The 20,057-nt window shown below is 51.4% G+C and overlaps 7 protein-coding genes across 7 annotated transcripts; 2 read left to right on the forward strand and 5 right to left on the reverse strand.

Moving 5' to 3' along the window:
* Positions 1-90: 90 nt before the first annotated feature.
* Positions 91-3,084, reverse strand: P175DRAFT_0499574 (uncharacterized protein). The gene is made up of 4 exons (XM_040896763.1): positions 2,518-3,084; positions 1,101-2,407; positions 729-1,048; positions 91-682 (listed from the first exon to the last, which is right to left on the reverse strand). Exons 1-4 carry the CDS (start codon positions 2,646-2,648, stop codon positions 230-232), a joined length of 2,211 nt encoding a protein of 736 aa, XP_040754411.1. The 5' UTR covers positions 2,649-3,084; the 3' UTR covers positions 91-229.
* A 1,973-nt stretch (positions 3,085-5,057) lies between these two features.
* Positions 5,058-5,790, reverse strand: P175DRAFT_0555681 (uncharacterized protein; the record flags this gene model as incomplete). Its single annotated transcript, XM_040900647.1, has 4 exons — positions 5,058-5,155; positions 5,213-5,321; positions 5,393-5,441; positions 5,516-5,790. 4 exons carry the CDS (start codon positions 5,788-5,790, stop codon positions 5,058-5,060), a joined length of 531 nt encoding a protein of 176 aa, XP_040754412.1.
* A 1,112-nt stretch (positions 5,791-6,902) lies between these two features.
* On the forward strand, positions 6,903-8,789 carry P175DRAFT_0491426 (ferric reductase family protein; the record flags this gene model as incomplete). Its single annotated transcript, XM_040895839.1, has 1 exon — positions 6,903-8,789. The coding sequence occupies one exon, from the start codon at positions 6,903-6,905 to the stop codon at positions 8,787-8,789; it is 1,887 nt and encodes a 628-aa protein (XP_040754413.1).
* Positions 8,790-9,567: 778 nt separating this feature from the next.
* Positions 9,568-11,952, reverse strand: P175DRAFT_0431075 (Zn(II)2Cys6 transcription factor; the record flags this gene model as incomplete). Its single annotated transcript, XM_040893462.1, has 5 exons — positions 9,568-11,052; positions 11,123-11,154; positions 11,220-11,436; positions 11,499-11,778; positions 11,855-11,952. 5 exons carry the CDS (start codon positions 11,950-11,952, stop codon positions 9,568-9,570), a joined length of 2,112 nt encoding a protein of 703 aa, XP_040754414.1.
* Positions 11,953-12,118: 166 nt separating this feature from the next.
* P175DRAFT_0555684 (bZIP transcription factor) lies at positions 12,119-12,653 on the forward strand (the record flags this gene model as incomplete). Its single annotated transcript, XM_040900648.1, has 1 exon — positions 12,119-12,653. The coding sequence occupies exon 1, from the start codon at positions 12,138-12,140 to the stop codon at positions 12,651-12,653; it is 516 nt and encodes a 171-aa protein (XP_040754415.1). The 5' UTR covers positions 12,119-12,137.
* Positions 12,654-12,745: 92 nt separating this feature from the next.
* On the reverse strand, positions 12,746-17,922 carry P175DRAFT_0155252 (pleiotropic drug resistance family ABC transporter). Its single transcript, XM_040892456.1, has 8 exons — positions 17,139-17,922; positions 16,737-17,083; positions 16,480-16,667; positions 16,077-16,420; positions 15,783-16,026; positions 14,782-15,717; positions 14,413-14,725; positions 12,746-14,354 (listed from the first exon to the last, which is right to left on the reverse strand). Exons 1-8 carry the CDS (start codon positions 17,696-17,698, stop codon positions 12,838-12,840), a joined length of 4,449 nt encoding a protein of 1,482 aa, XP_040754416.1. The 5' UTR covers positions 17,699-17,922; the 3' UTR covers positions 12,746-12,837.
* Positions 17,923-18,399: 477 nt separating this feature from the next.
* On the reverse strand, positions 18,400-20,014 carry P175DRAFT_0432040 (clathrin-mediated endocytosis regulator UBX3; the record flags this gene model as incomplete). Its single annotated transcript, XM_040893515.1, has 2 exons — positions 18,400-19,809; positions 19,880-20,014. The coding sequence occupies 2 exons, from the start codon at positions 20,012-20,014 to the stop codon at positions 18,400-18,402; spliced, it is 1,545 nt and encodes a 514-aa protein (XP_040754417.1).
* Between the last annotated feature and the right edge of the window lie 43 nt (positions 20,015-20,057).

Here is a 20,057-nt window from a genome sequence, read left to right on the forward strand (position 1 = left end):
ATAAAGTACTCCGTAGGTGGATGAGGGGAATTGGCCTTTTCCCCTCGGATCGGAGCAACTCCCGATCTAGGTGGCCCCGCTTATAGCGTGGGGGGGGGGGGGGGGGGACAAAAACTATGATCCTCTGAAGAATAGACGGGAATAGGTGTTCCCGCTATGTAATCTGTAGTGGGTCGGTTTTTCGAAAGCCGACAGTTGCTCAGGGCGGTAAATCGGCTGAACCAACCCTTTAGAATAGAAGAGTGCCTGTCGTATCTCCCAGCCAGACTGGATTTGGCCATATTTGGGGTCGATCAGAACCGGCTTGGTACAGAGCAGTGTTCTGGAAGGCATCTAGTGATAGGGAGCTAGGGTCTCCTGAGACGTAGTCGCCTACTGCTTCAAGATCGAGCCATGAGAAATCATTCGCAGGGCTGAAGTAAACGTAGCCGCCGCCCTGTTCGGGCACGCAATGTGCCAGAGGAGTGGAACTTTGTATCGCAACTTCATTACTCTTCTGAGTATTAGCTGGGGAAGGTGCAGTCGCGGGTTTTGGACGCCAGAGCAGTTCCAGAAGCCGGGCATAACGAGCGCCAATATCGTCTGGTCCTGCACTGGCACGCTTCAGGATCTCGGTGGTTTGAGTTACAAGATCGCGTACCCTCATTTCTTCTGCAGGTAACATAACTCCAAATGATCGCGCCTGGACTTATTAGACTTGTTCGCATTTAGGAGCGGTTTTACCATACCTTGTATAAGAAAACGGCAGCGTATATCCCATATAAATAGAACCGGAGAGGCATAAAGTGAAGATGCTGCTCGGGATCAACTGTTTCGACGAGAATGGTCAAATAGGCTTTGGCAGCATCCAGGGATTCATAAATAAACCGAGCATCTTGCATGGAGGCCACATTATTAAACGTAGCCCGCAGGTGCTCCCTCTGTGAGCGACCGTCATTCTTTTGTTTGGTTAACGACTGGGAAATTGCAGCCTGGAAGGCGAAAGCGTTGGTATATAATCTCAGATACTCATACGACAGCTGTAGAGTAGTCTGCATGGCAGTGGAACCTGTTACAAGATTAGCAATAACTCTGAAGCGCATAGCGTGCGTTCTGCATACACGGCAGAGAACCCCACAACGACTTCCATCGCAAGATTGCGACACGGAAATCGTCAACATATTTAACGTAATCGCCCATCATCATCATTTGGTTGCTAGTCCGCATTCCCGAGTAGAGAACTTCGTGAACATTCCCGTATAATTGCGTAAGATCTAACATCGCTTGGAAAATCTTGGCATAGTCTTCTTCGCCATCTCGGACAGGCTGAAGAGACGGGAAGTCCTGGCTCACAAGACCAGTCATCGGGCCTGGGCCTCGCGACCAGAAAGCACGCCCAATTCTCACGGAGATCAGTCGGTCTGAGATGTAGCAGCTGGTCCACGCTAACCGTCTGCGTGCCTCTGCATCGGGGTCCCCAGAAGAATCTCCGCGGAAACACGTTCTATCCAAGCCCAGGAAATATCCGGAGCGTAGCGCAAGCCCGACGTGCATCCAGGCAGCACGGTCTTCTTCACCCCGACCAACTCGCTCAATACGCGGACGCAAGCCTTGGGGCTCCCATTCTGCGAGGAGAAGCAGTGCTTCCACAGCTTCCACATCACAGTCAGCCCCGGCGGCAATTCCAGATATCAATTCATGCATATACTTGGAACAGTACTCGTGGATCTCTGGCCGTTCCACTAGATCTTTCGAGGCAATCGTGAGCACTGCAGTTAGTAAATGCTTTTCATTGCTTGCGAACGCGTCAAGCGCCGTATGATGGAAATACTTTCGCGGAACCAGCGGCAGGTAAGGGTGAAAATGTTCAGCGTAGCGAGCGACCAGCTGCCAGACTGTTCCGGGGTCTAATGATCGTGACTGCACCAGCCTGTAGGCCTTGATGCCGGTTTTTGTTTGGAAGTGAGACAGGTCGCCATTTTGAAGCGGATTGTACGCGGAATAGCCCCCAGGACCGGGACGTAAGGAGTCTGTTGTTGCTTCGGGGCTAGGGTCATCGGTGCCTCTTTTCGCTATGTCAGTCAGGCATTGCCAAGCATCGGACGGATTGCGAGGGACCGAGCCAATTGATGCCGTATCTTCATCGTCGACCGATACTGGAGTAATTGTTGGAAGGGGTTTGGATGGTACGGATACAACGGGGCCTGGATAAGAGTTTGATATTGGTTGCGTGGTTTCCGAGTGCGACGGGCTGTTTGGGTCTAGGGTGGAAGTCCTTTGCGCGGGCGAATTGATATCCGGAGTGAAATTTTTAATTTTATTTCTGCGAATGCGGCGACCTCCACGGTTTGATCCACCCAAGACGCATTCGCGACCGTCTCGAATGCAGCGTTGACATGGTGGCACCCCTGGGCTGCCACTCCCGTCTCTAAATGATAGAACTTAGTGAGATAGTTACCAACCAAGGGGGTTTAGCTTAATATATGGATATATGTAACTAATCTCGATTTCGAGACCTCTGAATAAGCGCGAACTTACAAATCACATTTTGATTTGCGGTGTCTGCAGTGTAAGCACGCCCGTGATACACGCTTCATCAGACGGTGTGGACGAGACTTGGATTTTGACACAGGAGTATCAACCTGCGGGGATGGCTCATCCTGCTCCATGGCCTCCGCTGATTCCGTTGCTACTCGGGAAGAAGAGGTGTGTCTAGATTTGAGTTCGAGAAGGAGGCATTTTCATGCAAGGTTGGCGGCGAAGTCGAGAGACGAGGGTGAGTTGGGCAGTTTAGATAATGAAGACAGCGAGAACAACGATCACTGTTGCAATTTCTTGTTTGATAGATCGATGTCAGGCAGCCAACGTGGTGAAAAAGAAAATCCAAGCAAGATGAAAAGGCTGCAGAAGGTGATTCCGATTGCTTTTCGATATTGGCAAGGATGGGGAACCGCCTCCGCATGATCCCTTAGGACGGTGATTCCATCCCCACACAAATAAATTCTTAGTGGACTGTCCACGGTGCACTAGTTCCAAGTTCTCGAAACTCAAGTGGTCAATTTCATGGTCCAAGAGCGGGCGTGGATGAATATTCGCCTAGTGCTGTGCAGGTTTGTAGCGCGGACCATGGTGTTTTGGCGGGCGACGTACAGTTAGTTAGTAACTAACTAGTTGGATGGGTATTACTCATCCCATACGTATCAACGGTATCTTTGGCCGAGTCAAGATGCGATATAAGAGAGTCCGGCATATTAGCATTAATTCATAGAGGGTATACAATCTTTTGATGCAAATAAGATCTTCAATCCACAATGTGAGCTCTAAGTTGAAATGTTGACTTTTACATGTTTATGGTTGATTACTTGGTAGTTAACTAGTAGACTATCATTCCGTAGTAAGCACCTCTAAGCCGAGTAACTAACAAGATATACTATACAATATCCATATATCTATCTCTTTCTTACTGGAGTAAGTTCACTTGAGATGCAAGCGTATCCAAGTAGAGTCTCTAATACTCAATTTAGAGGACTTGATCCCAATACCCGACAAGAAGCTATATCAGCAAAGAAAATCCGAACTGTTGGATCTTGACAGTGTCCAACTGTCTGGTATAATATACCGTCACAGAGTGTCTGGATACTTTGAAATACGGTAATATTACCAAACACGTGATGTTGGGCAGCCACCAACCCAGATTCAATTGCCGAGTGCGGGGATATCGGCTTTTGACCAGCATTGGTCGGCAGTTGAAACCTCCTGTTTGGGTTAGGGCGAGAGTTTCCGTTCACCCAAGGAATGACGACATTCGAGATTCTTTCTATACCCAAGTTACCTAGGTATTCTTGGGCTTCATACGATACTGATGCCGGGATAGGGTTCTCAACCTGTTGGCACTATTGTATTGTTATTGTTGTTGGGATATGAAACCCCGACTTTCTGAGAGACGGTCAATTCCAACCTCACGAGCCCATGATGGCAGAAACCATGCCCCCTGGGATAGGCATGTGCTGAACCCTGCGCGTGTTTGTGCCTATGAATGCTAACATCATGCGATGATTGCTTCTTGACGGTGGACGAACTGGAGTCAGGAAAAGGATTCCAACGCAGGGAATATAACAACTCGAGTGATTACCCGATTACCTTCGGTCGAGGGTCCAGGGAGGGTAGTTAGGGATGTTTCATTGCCTTGACCCAACCTTGCTCGATCTGGACCCGGGAAATGTTTGGAGATGAATCCCTGGAAGGTTAATTGCGAGGGGTTCTTGTTCTTTTTTTTTTAACGAACCCTGGGCCTCTTGAGTCTCCGCACTTTGCATAGATCTTCATGCCGATGAACTGTCAGAACGGAGGATGCTGGCGACAAAAACCCACATGGTCTGTGTCTCAGACCCTTGGACAAGACGAGGGTCGGAATCAACTCCCTTTGCTGATGCATGGTTCGCGACACTTTGTCTCTTCCGTCCCGGATCTTATCATGACTTGCATTCAAGGTCCCAAGCCTGTCCCAGACAATCTAATGGACTTCTCCGGAGTATTAGCGGACTGATACTCCATACCTCAGTGCATCACTGTATATAGCGACATGCCACAATCCATGTCAGGCTTATTCTGGGTGTACTCCGTATAATCATAGCTCCTGAAGGGACCCGACACTAAAGCTCTTGGCCCGGGGCCAACACAGTGAACGAGTTCGGCGGAGCATTGGCAAAGTGGGTGGTGGTGCCAGTCTCGAGTACCTTCAATTTCCACCTACTATGCAGGGCAGTGATAGATGAGGGACAGTAATTCTGGAAGAGGATTTCATCGGAGAGATGCTGGATATAGCCAAAGGTAATATAAGAATTGACTGGGATAGATTAAAATGAGTACAGACACGGGCCAGAAGCAGGAAACAGGTGACCTACCATGTGGCTCCACGACTTTTTTTTTTGGTTTTTTTGGTTTCTCCCTGCGATCTACAACCCAACCAACTCCCCCTCTATCTCGCTTGTACTTCTCCCCACCTGTGAGTCAAGATCAATTACTCCAACTGATAGTCTATCATTCCTACATCTTGATGGAACAGATTAATCCCTTCTTCATTGGGGGTCTTGACTGATGTCGCCGGTGGCCAGTTTCACCGTGGGACTTGTGCTGCAGGTGGCTGCAGGTGGAAGCAGACGTTTCAGAGCCGGGACTGAAACACGCACAGTTCACTCCTGAACCAATCCTTTTCTCGGAGAAGCCGGATGACAGTTGATGCCGTGCTGATGGCGTTCTCGCTCAATCTCCCTTGGAACGGACTGGAGCGATTGGCTAAGCAGGAAAACAACAAAGCCAACTGAGCAGTCAAGGAGGTTGGTCTAGAAAGTGGACTACTCCGGTATGTAGGCGCTAGACTCGGCGCATACTAATTTTTCAGCCTGCGGCTAACCTTGGCAATTTGTCTCGGGAAATTACAACGGAGAGCGATGTTTTGTGCACTATCATAATACCGGCAGGCGATGAGTCTGCAAGGGGCGGAAAAGGAAAAAACAAAAAAACAAAAAAAACACACCAGAGGGCGGAAAGGCTGCAGACACCTGGATCAACCCTACAGTGCCGGCAGCTAAAGGGGCTATATATGGAAGATGGGCCATTTCCTTCAAGAGACCCTCCCAGTTCAAACACCCATGCCAAAAGACCAGCAGTGACCGGGTGTTTCAATCCTATCGGGAAAGCTCCTGGTGGAGGCCCGTCTTGGCGCTTAAGATGAACTGTTGACTTGCTCCGCTGCACTATGACCGCACCATGCCTAATAGCTGCAGGTGTATGGAGATAACTATTGGCCATGGACTGCTGAAGAGTAGATCTGTGGTGGCGCCTCCCCTGGTTGTTTTGAGATTTATGAGACTCCCAACTTGAGGTCAGCCAACATCATCCTCTCTAGTTCCTTTAGGTATCCTCTATATCCTACATTCCCTTTTTTTGGTTTTTGTCTTCCTTTTCTTTCTGGTAAAATATTCACTCATTTACTTGTCACTCTCTCAGCTGGACCTGGTGGTTGGGTGTACTGGTGCATTCACTCTTTACTTTTGAGCTCTTTTTTCCCTTCTTTTCTACCAGAAACCAGTGTCATTGTGACGGCTGACAACCTTGTTGCAAGTGTTGCCTCTCTTTACCTCCAAGGTCTCGCTTTTCGCCTATTTTGGCTATTCTTGTCTATTGTTTCTTGCAAGCTAGGCGTGCCTCTACCATCGCTCTATTCTTTTCTCACTTGCCTTTTGACCCTGCTTGAATACGACGCCGGGCGTCATACGGCCCCTTGGCCCCTACAGGAACTTCGTGTGTTATATATAACATAGCATGTGAGCGTGCAGGTGAGTAAGATCGCAGCCTGGCATTATCCAGGCGGCCCTGGATGCAGAATGGAGTATAAAACTTGAGCTTGTCGCAAATGCCATGAGTACGGGCTTTTCTGATGGTTCTAGATACAGACAACCCTGATAAGCTTTATTCTCGCTCAATCATCCCTTCGCGATCGTCATTGCTATCCCCGTCTGGCCAAAAACACCGCGGATCTCAGGAACACAACCAAAAGATATTGACCAAGAGACCCTCCTTTTCACAGTACTCGACTCTCGCGTTAGCCTAGTACAAGTGCCACCACAAGTTCATTCTTATACTTGAATATCAACATCCCTAATTTCAGACGTCAAGAGGTTTCAGGCATAGTGATCTCCGCATTCCTCTCGTTCCCCTGTCACCAGGAATCCAGCATTATCGCCCGACCCACAAATCTTTTGGCCTGATTAAATTGCATTGATTGTCCTGAACATACCATCTGACAATTATCTCCACGGACTTTTCTTTTTTTTTCTTTTTTTTCTTTCTTTTTGAATTCTGGCGAGCGATCAAATCCAACGACTACAGTTCAGGTTGAGCCATAGGCGCCCACCCCGTCAATGGACGACCTTGCTAGGCGACTCGTGCCTCGTAGTCTCTACGGCACGAACGCTACCTATGTTTACGCTTTTTCAAGGGGCTTGGATGGCGTCAATGTTCCTCGCGATGTTCTGTTTACGCGAATCATCCTCGCCTCTGTCATTTTTGTGGCCTTGGTTGTTTTCTGCAGCCGGGTTGCGCAACTAAGTCACGCTTATCTTCGTCACATCTCTTCCTTAGCAGCAAACAGGCGGCAACAGACATTCTGGAGTGTGGAGGAATCGCAGTTATGGGTGAGTATCAAGAAGCATTTGTTATATGCCCCACTTGGCAGGAAGAGACACAATCGTGAGATTCAGCTGTCGTCCGCAATCAACGTCGGCACTCTGCCATCCCGATTCCAGACAATCCTTATTACCTTGTATGTTGCGAGCCAAATAGCCTACTGCTGTATCCTGGATTACAATGAGAATGTCAAAGCTGCCCTTGTTGCGGAGCTTCGAGGTCGATCTGGAACGCTGGCCGTTCTCAACATGGTGCCGCTGTTTATTCTCGCTGGCCGCAATAACCCGCTAATCCCGCTGTTACATGTGAGCTTTGACACTTATAACCTCCTACACCGCTGGCTTGGTCGGATTGTTGTGGTCGAAAGTGTGGTGCACACTTGTGCCTGGGCCGTCAATGCAGTTGATGAAGTCAGTTTCTCGGATATGCTGCTGCGCCTCCGCACCACGCCGTTCTTCGCCTGGGGTTTGGTGGGAACCCTTGCCATGGTCTTCCTCGTTCTTCATTCCCCGTCTCCTATTAGGCACGCGTTCTACGAAACATTCCTGCACCTCCACCGGCTCGCAGCGTTTCTCGCCTTCCTTGGGGTTTACCTTCATATCGACCTGGACCATCTGCCTCAGAAACCCTGGATCATGGCTGTTGGCGCAATCTGGCTTATTGAACGATTAGCTCGTGTCGGCCGTCTCATTCACCTGAACTTCTCTCTCAGGAAGGGATCCACAAACCTTGTTGTCGAGGCTCTCCCCGGTGAAGCTTGTAAAGTGACGTTCCAGCTGCCAAAACGGGTGCATGTTAGCCCGGGATCCCATGTCTATGCCTACATTCCAAGCGTCTCGTTATGGATGTCCCACCCGTTCTCTGTTGCCTGGGTGGATCCAAATAGCTGTGTAACCAGACAAGGGTTCGTCGAACACCACTCGCGAATGAACGCATCAATCACCTCCATGACGCCCTCTCGCCTGGAGAAGCAGGCCCTCGTCGACTTGGACGACTATTTCCTGGAGGAGCAACAGCCAACTTCAGTCTCTCTCATCATAAGTGCTCGTCAAGGCATGACGCGCAAACTGTACAACAAAGCGCTTGCATCGCCGAAACACACGTTTTCCGCCGTCGGACTCATCGAGGGCCCGTACGCCTCCCACGCCGCGAATGCCGGCAGTTACGGCACCGCGGTGCTGTTCTCCGCCGGCGCCGGCATCACCCATCATATGCTTTTCGTGCGCGACCTGCTCATCCGCGCTGCCGAAGGCCGGGTAGCCACCCAGAAAATATACCTTGTCTGGTCCGTTCGCAGCACCGAGCATCTCAGCTGGGTGCGAGAATGGATGGACCAGATCTTACGGCTCCCCGGCCGGCGCGAGATCCTGACTATCCAGCTGTTCGTCTCGAAGCCCAAAAGCAGCCGAGAGATCGTATCGCCTAGTGCTACAGTACAAATGTTCCCAGGCCGATGCCGTCCGGACGTCGTCCTGGACGAGGTGATTCCCAAACGCGTGGGCGCGACGCTGGTGTCGGTTTGCGGCCCGGGGGCCTTTGCAGATGAAGTGCGTGCAGCCGCGCGCAACAAAATTGGCAAAGGAGCGGTTGTTGACTTTGTCGAGGAGGCTTTTACTTGGTAGCTCTATCCAGTATTGCGCCTTTCCAGGATGCTCCATGAAGGAACGAACGACCTTTTTGCTTTTTCCAATTCTACCCTTCTCTGTCTGAATTCCTTTGGCATGCATTGTATGTACATACCACAACATTACCTTTTGCTCCTGCTTCTTCAGTCATAATTTTGTTTTGGAATTCTCCGAAGCGTATCCTGGTGGATGTATCCAATTTTAGTTCTTCTTCTTCTTCAATCTATTCTTTGGTCTTTGTCTGTGCTTACTACATCCTTCTGATACTACATCTCTATACCCCGTACTCAACTATATATACATCACAAGCAAAGCACCAAACATCCAGGAATAAATTAGGGGGTCTGGTCCTAACCCACCCCCTTCCTTCCCTTCCCTTCCCTTCCCTTCCCTTCCTCGAAAAGGGGGAGGAATAGTCCGGACTTGGGTTAGTAAACTAGCTGGCTAGCTGGCTCGCTTCTTTCTTTACTCCGTTGTGGGGTTCCTCTTCACATGGTAAACTTAGAGTATGTCCTGTATCGATATTGTTACAATGAATTCGGAGGAGGCGGTTTCGTAGAGCAGAAGGAGAGGAAAGAAAAGTTATATTCTCAGCTATAAAAGCACAGTCTCTCGTCTTCTCCCGGCCCCGGCATCTGGGATCCCATATCGCTCAACGATACGTCGCCTCCCAGGAGCATCAGATTATCCCAGTACCGGTCGTAAATGTCGGTGATGTGCTGGGAAGCGGAACCGGCGAATTGGATGCTGCTCGCGGGGATATTGGCGTCCTGTCCTAGGTAGAAGGTTGCGTCCAGGAGGGTGATGTCGGGGGGGAAGGTGGGGTGGGTTTGAGTGGTTGTTGCATTGTCACCTGGGAAGAGAGATTCAGATTGAGTGAGTGAGTGAGTGAAAAAAAAAAAAAAAAAGGCATCAAGGGAGAATAATGATATACGAAGCTGAAGTTGGGAAAGTGGTCAGAGTTCTTCTTACCTAATGGTTGGCTAGGGCCATGCATGTTGTTCTCCAGAGGAGAAGAGTCTGGCGTTGCGCCGTGTTGCAGGTGAGTGCGTGCGATCTTCAACATAACATGCAGAGCCTGGGCGGTCTTCAAGGCCTCGTTGGATTTCTGGCTCAGATGCTTCCAGATGTTAAATGACCGCTCTAACTCGCGCGACAGCTGCTCCCGCTCCGCCAGAATCTCCTGTCTCGCGCGAGAAGGCATGGGCTGCTTCTGTTTGAGGTCGTATCGAGACTGACAGGAGATTTCCAGAGAAACGATCATGGCCGCGACCCGGAAGTGCATGATGACGCAGGGCGCGAAGAAGAAAGAGGTATAGCCGAGCTGGCCGCCGGGGGAGCTGGCGTCGAAAATATCCGATTGGTGCTGGAGCACCGTTCTCGCGCCATCCAGGCATTGGCGTCTGGAGTAAGCATACGCCGGGTCGAGACGGCATTGCGTTAGATACCGGCGATGGAGGTCGCAGCGCGCCTTTTGGTACATCAGGTCGATGTTATACCGGTCCATGATGGTGCTGGGGGCGTCCGCGATTGATTCAGCCAAGGGACTGAACCGGAGTGGAGGCGGGATGGTGCCGGAGAGTTCGTGTAAATTTTGGTCGAGGCGAAGCACTTCTCGGTACGGGATGCTTTCCACCGCGGATACTCTGCGGATTATGTCGGCACATGCGAACATGACTCGATTCAGAGTTGCTGGGAAGAGAATTGGAGTTTTCTCTCCTGGGGGTCTCGATGGGGGCAGGGCTGTTGCAGACGGATCCAAGTCGTTGTCGTTTAGATTTCGGGGCTCCTCGCAGTCGGATTGCGCCTGGGGGGTGGATGGTGGGAGACCGGCCTGTAGGGAAATGTAATGATCGAGAAGGGACAGACACATCCAAACCCGACGGCGCATCTCGCCATCAAAGACGGAAATCTCGCCGTAGTGTCTGGGATCTCGGTGATACCCACTGTGCATGGCGAGCCTGGTAGCCAGCCCCAAGAGAACCGAGGGTCCAATGTGTGTGTCTGAGCTCCGGAGAATTTCGCTGGCGATGTTCAGCAGCAGAGCTTCCATCTTGTACCGGCCGGGGGTCGTGTAATCGGACCTGGCGAGGCACTGCGATGCCAGTCGATGGTACTCATCGAACGCTTCCGCAAGATCCCCGTCGGCGCGACCAGACGCGGAGAACAAATGGAGCCCGGTCGAGGAACAGAGAATGCTGTATAGATATGCTAGCCAATTGATCGACGCCTCTTCGGGCTTCTTCCAAAATTCAGCGTACTGATATCCGGGTTAGTACTTCAGAGGACAAAAAAAAAACCCTGGTTACCGACGGATGTGCTGTACCCACCTCTTTTGCGAACGTCGGAATATGCATAATCACTTGCCCAGTGTTAGTCTCAAGGGGAAAGTTTTTTTTAAGTCGTGCATATAGACAAGGCACATACCCAGCGTGGATTCTTTGCAATTCAGGTAGAAGGAAACCAGTCGGTCTGCTACCGATCGAACTGGTAGCGCAGCGAGAAGGTCGGCCCCCGTAGACGATATCTGATTTCCCAGCAGGAGGACTGGACCCGACACTTGCTTGCCAGAAGGCTCCTCTTCCAGGTCCTCTTCGGGCGACGGGTCTTGGTCGTGCTGGAGGTATGCTTTCACCTCCGCAATCTAATTACATATAGCTCAGGACGCTGGATTAAGCGAGCGTGAGGTGAGACGGGTATACTGACTTCCTCAAGTACAGACTGCCAATGCGTGGGATTCAGATACCTCGTTCCCCCTTGGTCCAGTATCATAGTCCCTGTATAGTCTTTTGGAGGGGGTTCGGACCGTTCCAACTGTGAATCCGCCGCGGATAGCTGCTGAATCCGCGCCTCGAGGGTTTGGATATGATTTTGAATACTCTGCGACTCCGTCTTGGACATTCCTCGGGGGCCGGTGTAGTGGCACAGATAGGTCCGATTGTGTTTCATGCAATTGTCGCATGGATGTAAACGATTGCATTTTAACCTTAGAATGGCATTAGCATCAGAGCCCGGGGAATAATCCATAATCTGATCTGAGGCGGGGGCAGTCAGCTACCGACTTTTTCTGACGACAAGGAGCGCATGATAACTGCGGTCTCTGTTTTCTTCTTTTCGAGTGTGAGGCTGGAGTAGGAGGATTTACAGATGCAAGATCCATAATTCAGGGGGCTGTCGATAGAAATAAATCCGCATGGGATGCGGAGATGGAAGGGCCACGACCGGAGAAAGAAGAAGCTGCGGGACGGAAGATCCATTCATGTACGTCTACTAAGATATATATATCGGTGAATTCAACCTCACCCTCACCCTCAAACTCATCAACCATCAACCATCATCAAAAAAATGAATCCCCCATCCAGTCACCACTACAAATTAAACAATCAATTCTACTTCCTCGACTGGGACACTCTCCCGATATCCTTCCCCATACCGACTCTAGAATGGAACCAGGCCAGTCCTAGTACGATGATGCTGCCTGTATCGGGAGAGGACAAGGAGAACGTGGAGGAAGGCTTAATGATTCCCCCGTTCATCCACGACCATTCAACCTTTGTCGAACACCCGCAGCAAGCGACAAACATCGAGACCTATGAGTGTTCCCCCCCCTGCAGTCCCGGAACGGTGCAAAAAGACAACTCAGAAGAAGAAGCCCGGCTCCGGGACAAACGACGCCGGAATAAGCTGGCCGCGCGGAAACTTCGCAAGAAGCAGCTGGATCGCGTGGTGGAGTTGGAGGCACAGCTGGGGAAAGTGACCCAGGAGCGCGACGAGCTGCGAGTTCAAGTTGCAAAGTGGGAGGGAGAAGCGAAGGCGTTGCGGGAGATTAATGCGTTGAGTATTCCTAGATATACGGAATGAAATACCTGGTTACTTTGAGAAAGAATATTGTGCAAATCTAACTAGATACTCCGTACTCTAGAGTTAAATCTAACTAAGCTATGTAAGACTAGGTAAGTGGTGTAAGTGGTGTAAGTGAAAATTGTGGTATAACCATGATGAATATTTTGAAAAGAAATAGAAAAGAAAAAGAGAGAAAAAAAATCTAAGCAGATCCCTGGTTCTTGCTGGCCTTGGGCACACGAGCAAGCCAGTAAATGAAGACGGCGGCGAAAATATTAAACGCAATAAATACCCACATGAGGCCAAAGTTGCGCCACGCGTCATCAAAGTTACTCGACACGGACGCAAGGAAGGTGTTGGTGTCCGAGATTTGACAGAACGCGCAGTCGGTCGTGGCATTGGGGTTCTGCAGCGTCCCACCCATGGCGTTCATGTAAGGGTCCATGTAGGTGTAGCAGGTCGTGTTGGAAGGCGGGTTGAGATGGAGGTATTCCACCTGCTCGCAGATAGCGTCCGTGCCCGAGACACCAGTGGACAGCATAGCCGAGACGAGGTACGTGAAGGGGGAAACGCGGTACATGAAAATCCAGAAGCCGGGCAGCTGTGCGGGCGTGGCAAGGACACCACAGAATACCAAGCAGAGCGAGAAAACCAGATTGGCCAAGTTACCGCCCGTTTCGGCAAGCTCGATGCCAGCAATGACCATGTGGGCGAAGGTTGAGGTAAAGAGGAGGAAGGTGAGGATCAGCAGGAACATCAGGGCTCCGCGTTCATGCACAGCATCCGTAGGCTCCGCGTTGCGATAGAGGCCAACAGGGTAGTACCAGCAGACAAAGATGAAGAGCGCCATCAGACTGTTCCAGGGAAGCTCGACAATAATATTGGCGGTCATGAACGCCTTCCATGAGTAGGTCTTCGAAGGTCGCTCACGAGCCTCGTACAAGGCGCGCTGGGTGCAGAAGTTGGGCATAATCTGTTGGACCAGGTTACCAAAGATAGTCATCAGCATGAAAATACTGAACATCTGGTTCTGGAGACCTTGTCTGCTGTTTTCGGCCTGGAAGAAGGAGAAACCAATATAGAGCGCGGTGAGGATACAAAGGGCCGACTTGGAGTAGATATAAACAGGGCTTCGCCAATACTGAGAAAAGATCCGCAGCAAGCATTCCCACAACTGAGCAGTGAAAGGAGCAGCGAATTCGTTGTAACTAGTTGGGTCAGATGCAGAGGGATCAATCGGCTTCTGCAACAGAGTGGTCTTCAGCTCGGCCAGGTGTTCATGGACCGCCTGTCGTTCAGGGCTATCGCGCCAGACAGCAGGCCAATCGATATCACTGTGGGACCCCGGAGCTGCGCCAATGACTTCTAGCATCCATTCAGCAGGATTAGCCTCGGGATGAAGTTTCGGGGCACCGTTCCTTTCAAAGTAATCAGACAAAGTAGAGGACTTCTCTCCGATCTCGCCAAAATAGACGGTGCGTCCACCTTTGGCCAGGAATAGCAGGCGATCAAAGCGCTGGAAGAGCATGGCTGACGGCTGGTGGATTGTGCAAAGAATGGCTTGGCCGTGCTTGGTAAGAGTGTCGATGAGATCTAGAATCGACCAGGAAGTTTGACTGTCAAGACCCGAGGTAGGTTCGTCCAGGAAGAGCAGCAATTGGGGTTTGGCAGCGAGTTCCACCCCGATGGTCAGACGCTTTCTCTGTTCCACATTCAGACCTAGCGTATGTTAGTTAATGATTGCGGGCTTCAGATGACAGAGGGGGGGGGGGATTACCTTCACCAGGAACACCAACGACGGCATCTGCATAGGCTTCCATTCCAAGTAGCTTGATAACCTCTTCGACGTAATCGAGTTTCTCCTGGCGGCTAACGCTGGCGGGTTGACGAAGCAAAGCACTGAACCGTAGAGCTTCGCGCACGGTGGTTGTATGAAGGTGAAGATCCTGTTGTTGTACATAACCGGTCTTGCGCTGGAAAGCCTGATCGCGGGGCCGACCATCAACCAGCATCTCGCCAGTTACAACACCCATAGTGACACGAGTGGCAAGCACATCCAGAAGGGTTGTTTTACCAGCACCAGACACACCCTAGAGAGGGAATGTCAGTGAATGTCCAAGGTGTCTAATAGAGAAAGAGATCTTACCATGAGAGCAGTGCAAGTACCGGGCTTCACCCATCCATCCACGTTATCGAGAATACGCCGGGGCTCACCCTTGATTTTGATATCGTAACAAATGTCCTTCCACTGGAAAATAGCCTCCTGTCTTTGAATGTTGGCCTCACCCTGGCCGGACTGATCCACCTTCTCTCCGGCAGTAACTGCGCTGTGGGTCTCCTCATCATCTGAAGCAGGAGGAGCCTGGCCGCGACGGAAGAGCAGCACCTCACCCTTGGACTTGGCTTCCGAAATGTACTCGGTGCCCGCAAGGTAGGTGGATAGTAAGAAAAACATGAAACCAAACATAATACCCAAGTTGCGCCACTTGTGGCTCTCGTAATAATGGAAGCTCTCATGAAGATAATCACTTCCCCGGACCAATTCATTGCCGGCGGTCGCACCCACAACCGCGCAAATCTGATTAGCTCGAGAGACAGCGTTGTATCCCGTGCCGGATGGGATCCATTCAAGGTCGGAACAGGGGAACGTCCGGCCCTCAAACTCGTTGACCATCAAACTTTCGAATCCATAGGCGATGGGGTTGATGTAATTCATCCAGCGCGACCACCCGAGCATGTTCCGGGTAGGAATAGTGAAACCGGTGTAGATGATTAGACCGAGGATAAGGATAGCGGCAGGGACCAAGGCTTGGGAGAGGGTCCGGGAAGAGGCTGCAATGGTCCGGAAGAGCATAGACATCGTCAAAGTCGTCACGAACGAGAAAAGCAGGAACACAAAAAATGCCCCTGGTTCTCGGCGGAGATTTGTCATAAAATAGAGCGTCAGGTTAAACGTGATAGCATTAAGGATTTTGTAAGGCATATCACAAAGCATCGAGGCAATAGCTTCGGCGAACGGATGGTACATGGCATAGCGGGCTTGTTTTTCGACAATCGGACGTTGCGCATAGAGTGTCAGAATCTAGGTATTGTTAATCGTGGCCAGCTTCGAAAAAAAAAAAAAAAAAAAAAGGGGGAGTGTCCTACCTCAAGAGCAGAGGAAAAGGCATTAAGCAAGACGGCAAAGAAAAGCAAGGCACCACGAGAGTAAAAGCTGCCAGTGGTCTCATCTAGATTGTAGAAAACACTTCCAATAATCAAAGCCATGATAAAGTTTCCAATAAGCTGACTCAACGTCAAACTGGCGTCTCCTTGGAGACGCTGGAAACCGCGGATCATGCAGAGTTTAACTTGTTCGTAGAGAGAGACGGTATACGGGGAACCAATACGCCTGGACATTTGTTAAAATTGCAAGTCACGTTCAAATGGCGAGGGACTCACATGTTCTTGGCCTGCATGGCCTTGCGAGATTCGATGAACTTGCCCACGGACTCACCACCAAGGGGAAATTCCTGGTGGTACTCGTCGAGGTCTCGCATCAACTGCGCATAAGCAGCACTGCTTTTCCAGGCGGCGGCAAACTCATCCGGGGTTTGTGGGACGCTGCCCTCATAGCCCTTTCGCACGATGCGTTCAGCCGGACTAGTGAGGGAGGTCAGGAAATCGGCCGTGGTCTGGCGCTCCGGGCACTCGAAACCCATGTCAATGAAGAACTGTTTCGCCTCGTCCGTGGGTCCGAAGTAAATCTGTCTGCCTTCGTACAAGACAGTGACCTTGTCGAAGACCTATTTCTCGATCAGTCACCAAATATTGGCCTGCCAAGGGGGGCGATAAGCGAACGTACATCGTAGGCACTCTGCGATGCCTGATAGATGGCCACAGCGACTGTGCTACCCGCATACTTGGTCATCAGGTTCAAAGTCCGACAGAACTCCAGAGCGTTTGCACTATCCAAGCCACGAGTACTGTTATCCCAGCACTGCAGAGGACTAGCACTGAGAGTGGCTTCCGCGATACTGACACGCTTTCGCTCTACACATTTTTTTTTTTCCCCTTGTTTTTAGAAAAGATCAACAGCTATAAGATAAGAGTGAAGCTTACCTCCACCACTAACCCCACGAACAAAGTCGTTACCGACACGGGTGTTGATAGTATGTGAGAGACCCAGCATCGCCATGACGACGTCACGCATGTGCACCGCATACTGCTCACGCGTCACACCGGGAAACCGATTGCGAGGGCAACGAGCCAGCGCGGCAAATTTCAAGGTGTCGCCCACGGACAGTTGGGGGAAGTGGACATCAGTCTCAGCGGTATAGATGGCCTCTCCCCGGAACTGCTTCCGCATTTGTTTCGCGGGAATGCCCTGGTAGTTGAGTTCGGACTCGGGATCCATATAGATACCGTTCATTTCACCTGCCAGGGTTTTGAGGAAGGTAGAACATCCACTATACTCGGTTAGTATTCCGGAACTGTACGTCGTCGGGGGATGAGATCGTATACCTTCCAGGTCGCCCGAGCACCACCAGCATCTCACCACTCTTGACCAGACCGGCAAAGTCGCGCAGAATGTGGATCTTCTGCTTTCCATTGCCCATGACAGCGCGGGCCAGGGCCCCTATCTGCAGGACGGAGTTGAAGACATCCTTTTGGTAGTCGGTTGCACTGCCATAGCCGTGGATACTGAGGTTCCTGAATGCCACCCCGGCTTCGCGCCTGGGGTAACGTTCGGGGTCGCGGGAGGAGAGCGCCAAGAGGTTCTTCATCCAGTTCTTGGCCTTGAAGTTGGGGCTGGCGGGGTTCAAGGTCGAATCCTCGCCTACTTCGAGGAACGGGTTCTCTACATTATGGGTGGAGAAGCGGGTGGACTGGTGTGTCAGTTGCTGCGCTAGGCGGGTAACTTCATCTTCGGCATCTTGTTCGTAGTCGCGCTCGTCCTTTTCTCTGGCGGTCTCGGTGGAACTCAACACACTAGTCGAACTAGCGGCCAATTTCTCTGGAGCATGAGCATCAACGTGCTGGGAAGGGGTTAAATTGGGATTGAGGGTCCCCAGAACAGACATGGTTGGTGAGGGGTGGAGACACAAGTCTCGGGAGAACGAAAGGACGCCCGGAGGCTTGTAGTACACAAGAGAAAAAAAGAAGGTGAAGTTGAAGAGGAAGATGGAGAGAATGTGGCTAGAGGTATCTTAATATTTGAACCCAACAAAGATCCATCTGCCAGTCTGACAGTCTGACTGCCAGTCTGACAGAGTCTGGGCTTTACTCATATAAGCCATAAGGTACATACTAGTAAGTACCAAGTACCTTAGGTTACCAGGGAAGTACCTCAGACTTCAGTACGATAAGCTGACATGTGTCCAAAGCGCGGCAAACGCATTCTCGATATTAGGCAATTAGTGGGCCGGCAGTCCTGCCATCCGAGCGCCGACGCCAGCTCCAATTCGTCCATTTTTACCATACCGTCTCGGACTCGTTTCGTTCCGGCTCTTTGTTCTTCTGGAATCCGATATGTCCGGAGGTACATTTAATAAGATTATCCTTCCCTCTATCCAGCTGACTGTCGGAAAGATGCCTCCCGTGCTCTACATTGACGTGGATTCCCGTTACACCAACCTCCTGTCTGTTCGATCGGAGTATAAATTTAGTATTGCCACTTGTCCTACATGCTCCCCCTGTTCGATGCGTAAGCCCCCCCCCGTCCTCTGTGCTCTGTAGGTAGAAAGCAAACCCCCAATTTTTCAGCGCCATCCGCAATACATCGCTACGACGCTTCTTCCTCGTCACTCTCCTCATCAATCGGTTCGACCAGAAGATTCCCCCCCCGGCCCACCTTCTCTTGAATAGATCCCCCAGCATTCACCTTGTAGACCATTCGGGGCATAGGAGAAACAAGTCGGAAGCCGTATTCGTGCTGGAATCCCTCGGGTTCCTCGATAGTCGTAGCCTTTTCCGATGCCTCGCTTTCCTTCAGGACTTCGTAGCACTCCACGAAGGCGTACAGTTCTTCCATGTCCGCCGCCGGAGAGAACCGACGGACCACACGCTCGCCCGAGAGGAGCCGGAGGCTAATACGGACGGCCTCCTTGACATCGGCGCTGGGTTCGTCCGGGAGAGACTGCGCTCGCCATTGCTTCCACTGCGCCAGATCCCGCGCCCGCTTCTCCTCCGCGGCTTGGCGGTCCGCAGCAAGCTGTTCTTCCCGTTGCCGCGCGGCTTCGGCCTCTCGCCTCTGTCGGGCACGTTCCCGGTCGATGGCTAGGGAGCGCTCGTAGGCCGAGTCTTGTTGCTCGCGGAGACTGCGGGAAGCCTGCTGCTCCGCGCGCGTGGCCCGGAGACGCTCGAGAGGCTCCCGGTTCTGCGAAATCGCGGATCGGAGCTTCTCCACCAATTCTGCCGCCGAGGTCGTCCCGGAGATCCTTGCGATGACCGACATTGCCGTCGAGGAGACGTTCGGGGTGTGGACGATCAGAGCGGCAAACGGAAACTTGGTGCATCGGATAGAATTGGAGACCTGGAAGGCCTCCGAGTCCTGTACGTTTCCTCCCCAGACGACAAGGTTGTTTTGCGCGTCATTGACAAAGCCGGTGACCTCTCTCGACAAAAGCGTCTCTTTAACCCAGCTATCCGTATCGTCATGCTCAGGCGCAAGCAGAACCACCAGTAGGAATTTCATATCCCGATGTGCCTTTTCCAACGCCATGTTGTATCCATTCTCCATGAACCCCAGCGAGTGCGTCCCGTATTCCTCCTCGAATTCCCGGATGAATCTCGCCGCTGTGTCCTTTGGGGCCAGGGGCCGACGCCCATTGGTATTTCGTGGGGTACCATGCAGGGCCGGGTTTGTTGTTGTGTTGAGTAATCTAGGAAGAAAAGGAAACAGAGCGCCAAATAGACGGAACGAGTTGTAAAGCAAGCGGTAGAGAAGATTGAACGGGGTGAAGACGAGAGCAAGGAGAAAGGGAGGACGATAGATAGGCGGGTCCCCGGGTTGCGTGGTGATTCGAGGAGCCGGTTCGACGGCAGGAGAGGCTCGAGAAAATTGTGCAGCGAGATCCTCATTCATGAGGTTCTGGGTCTGACGGGCTGGTCGCGCTGGAGCAGTATCGAGTGCAGCGCGGGCCTCCTCTACAGGGTCTGGCCCTTCGCCGTCAAAGAATTTCGCAATCGCAATCTTTAGATGATTCAATCAGTAAAGCCCTTTTCTAAAAAGCATACTCGTCCTTTCCTGGGATGGTTCCTACCTGCACATTCCATTGTGACCGGCCCAGCAAAGCAATAGCTTCAACGGGTTCCTGGCCTGTCACCGTAGTATAGGTTTCCAGCGCCTCCCTCTGGCTGTCAGAGAGCTGGGAAATATCAAGCCCAGGAGAGGACATGATCAATTAGGTTCCCAGTCCATAAACAAGTCGGACTGAATGC

The sequence above is a fragment of the Aspergillus ochraceoroseus genome, assembly GCF_002846915.1.
Source record: "Aspergillus ochraceoroseus IBT 24754 chromosome Unknown P175scaffold_2, whole genome shotgun sequence".
Classification (NCBI taxonomy): Eukaryota; Fungi; Ascomycota; class Eurotiomycetes; order Eurotiales; family Aspergillaceae; genus Aspergillus; species Aspergillus ochraceoroseus.

What these genes read in the sequence shown, in the direction of transcription:
- P175DRAFT_0499574 (XM_040896763.1), bottom strand. Translation starts at nt 2,648, where the DNA reads ATGGAGCAGGATGAGCCATCCCCGCAGGTTGATACTCCTGTGTCAAAA. An exon ending in CGCAAATCAAAATGTGATTT is followed by an intron (nt 2,408 to 2,517) that starts GTAAGTTCGCGC and finishes TCTATCATTTAG; the next exon opens with AGACGGGAGTGGCAGCCCAG. An exon ending in GTTGTGGGGTTCTCTGCCGT is followed by an intron (nt 1,049 to 1,100) that starts GTATGCAGAACG and finishes ATCTTGTAACAG; the next exon opens with GTTCCACTGCCATGCAGACT.
- P175DRAFT_0155252 (XM_040892456.1), bottom strand. Translation starts at nt 17,698, where the DNA reads ATGTCTGTTCTGGGGACCCTCAATCCCAATTTAACCCCTTCCCAGCAC. An exon ending in TCGTGGGGTTAGTGGTGGAG is followed by an intron (nt 16,668 to 16,736) that starts GTAAGCTTCACT and finishes AAAAATGTGTAG; the next exon opens with AGCGAAAGCGTGTCAGTATC. An exon ending in GCCATGCAGGCCAAGAACAT is followed by an intron (nt 16,027 to 16,076) that starts GTGAGTCCCTCG and finishes ACAAATGTCCAG; the next exon opens with GCGTATTGGTTCCCCGTATA.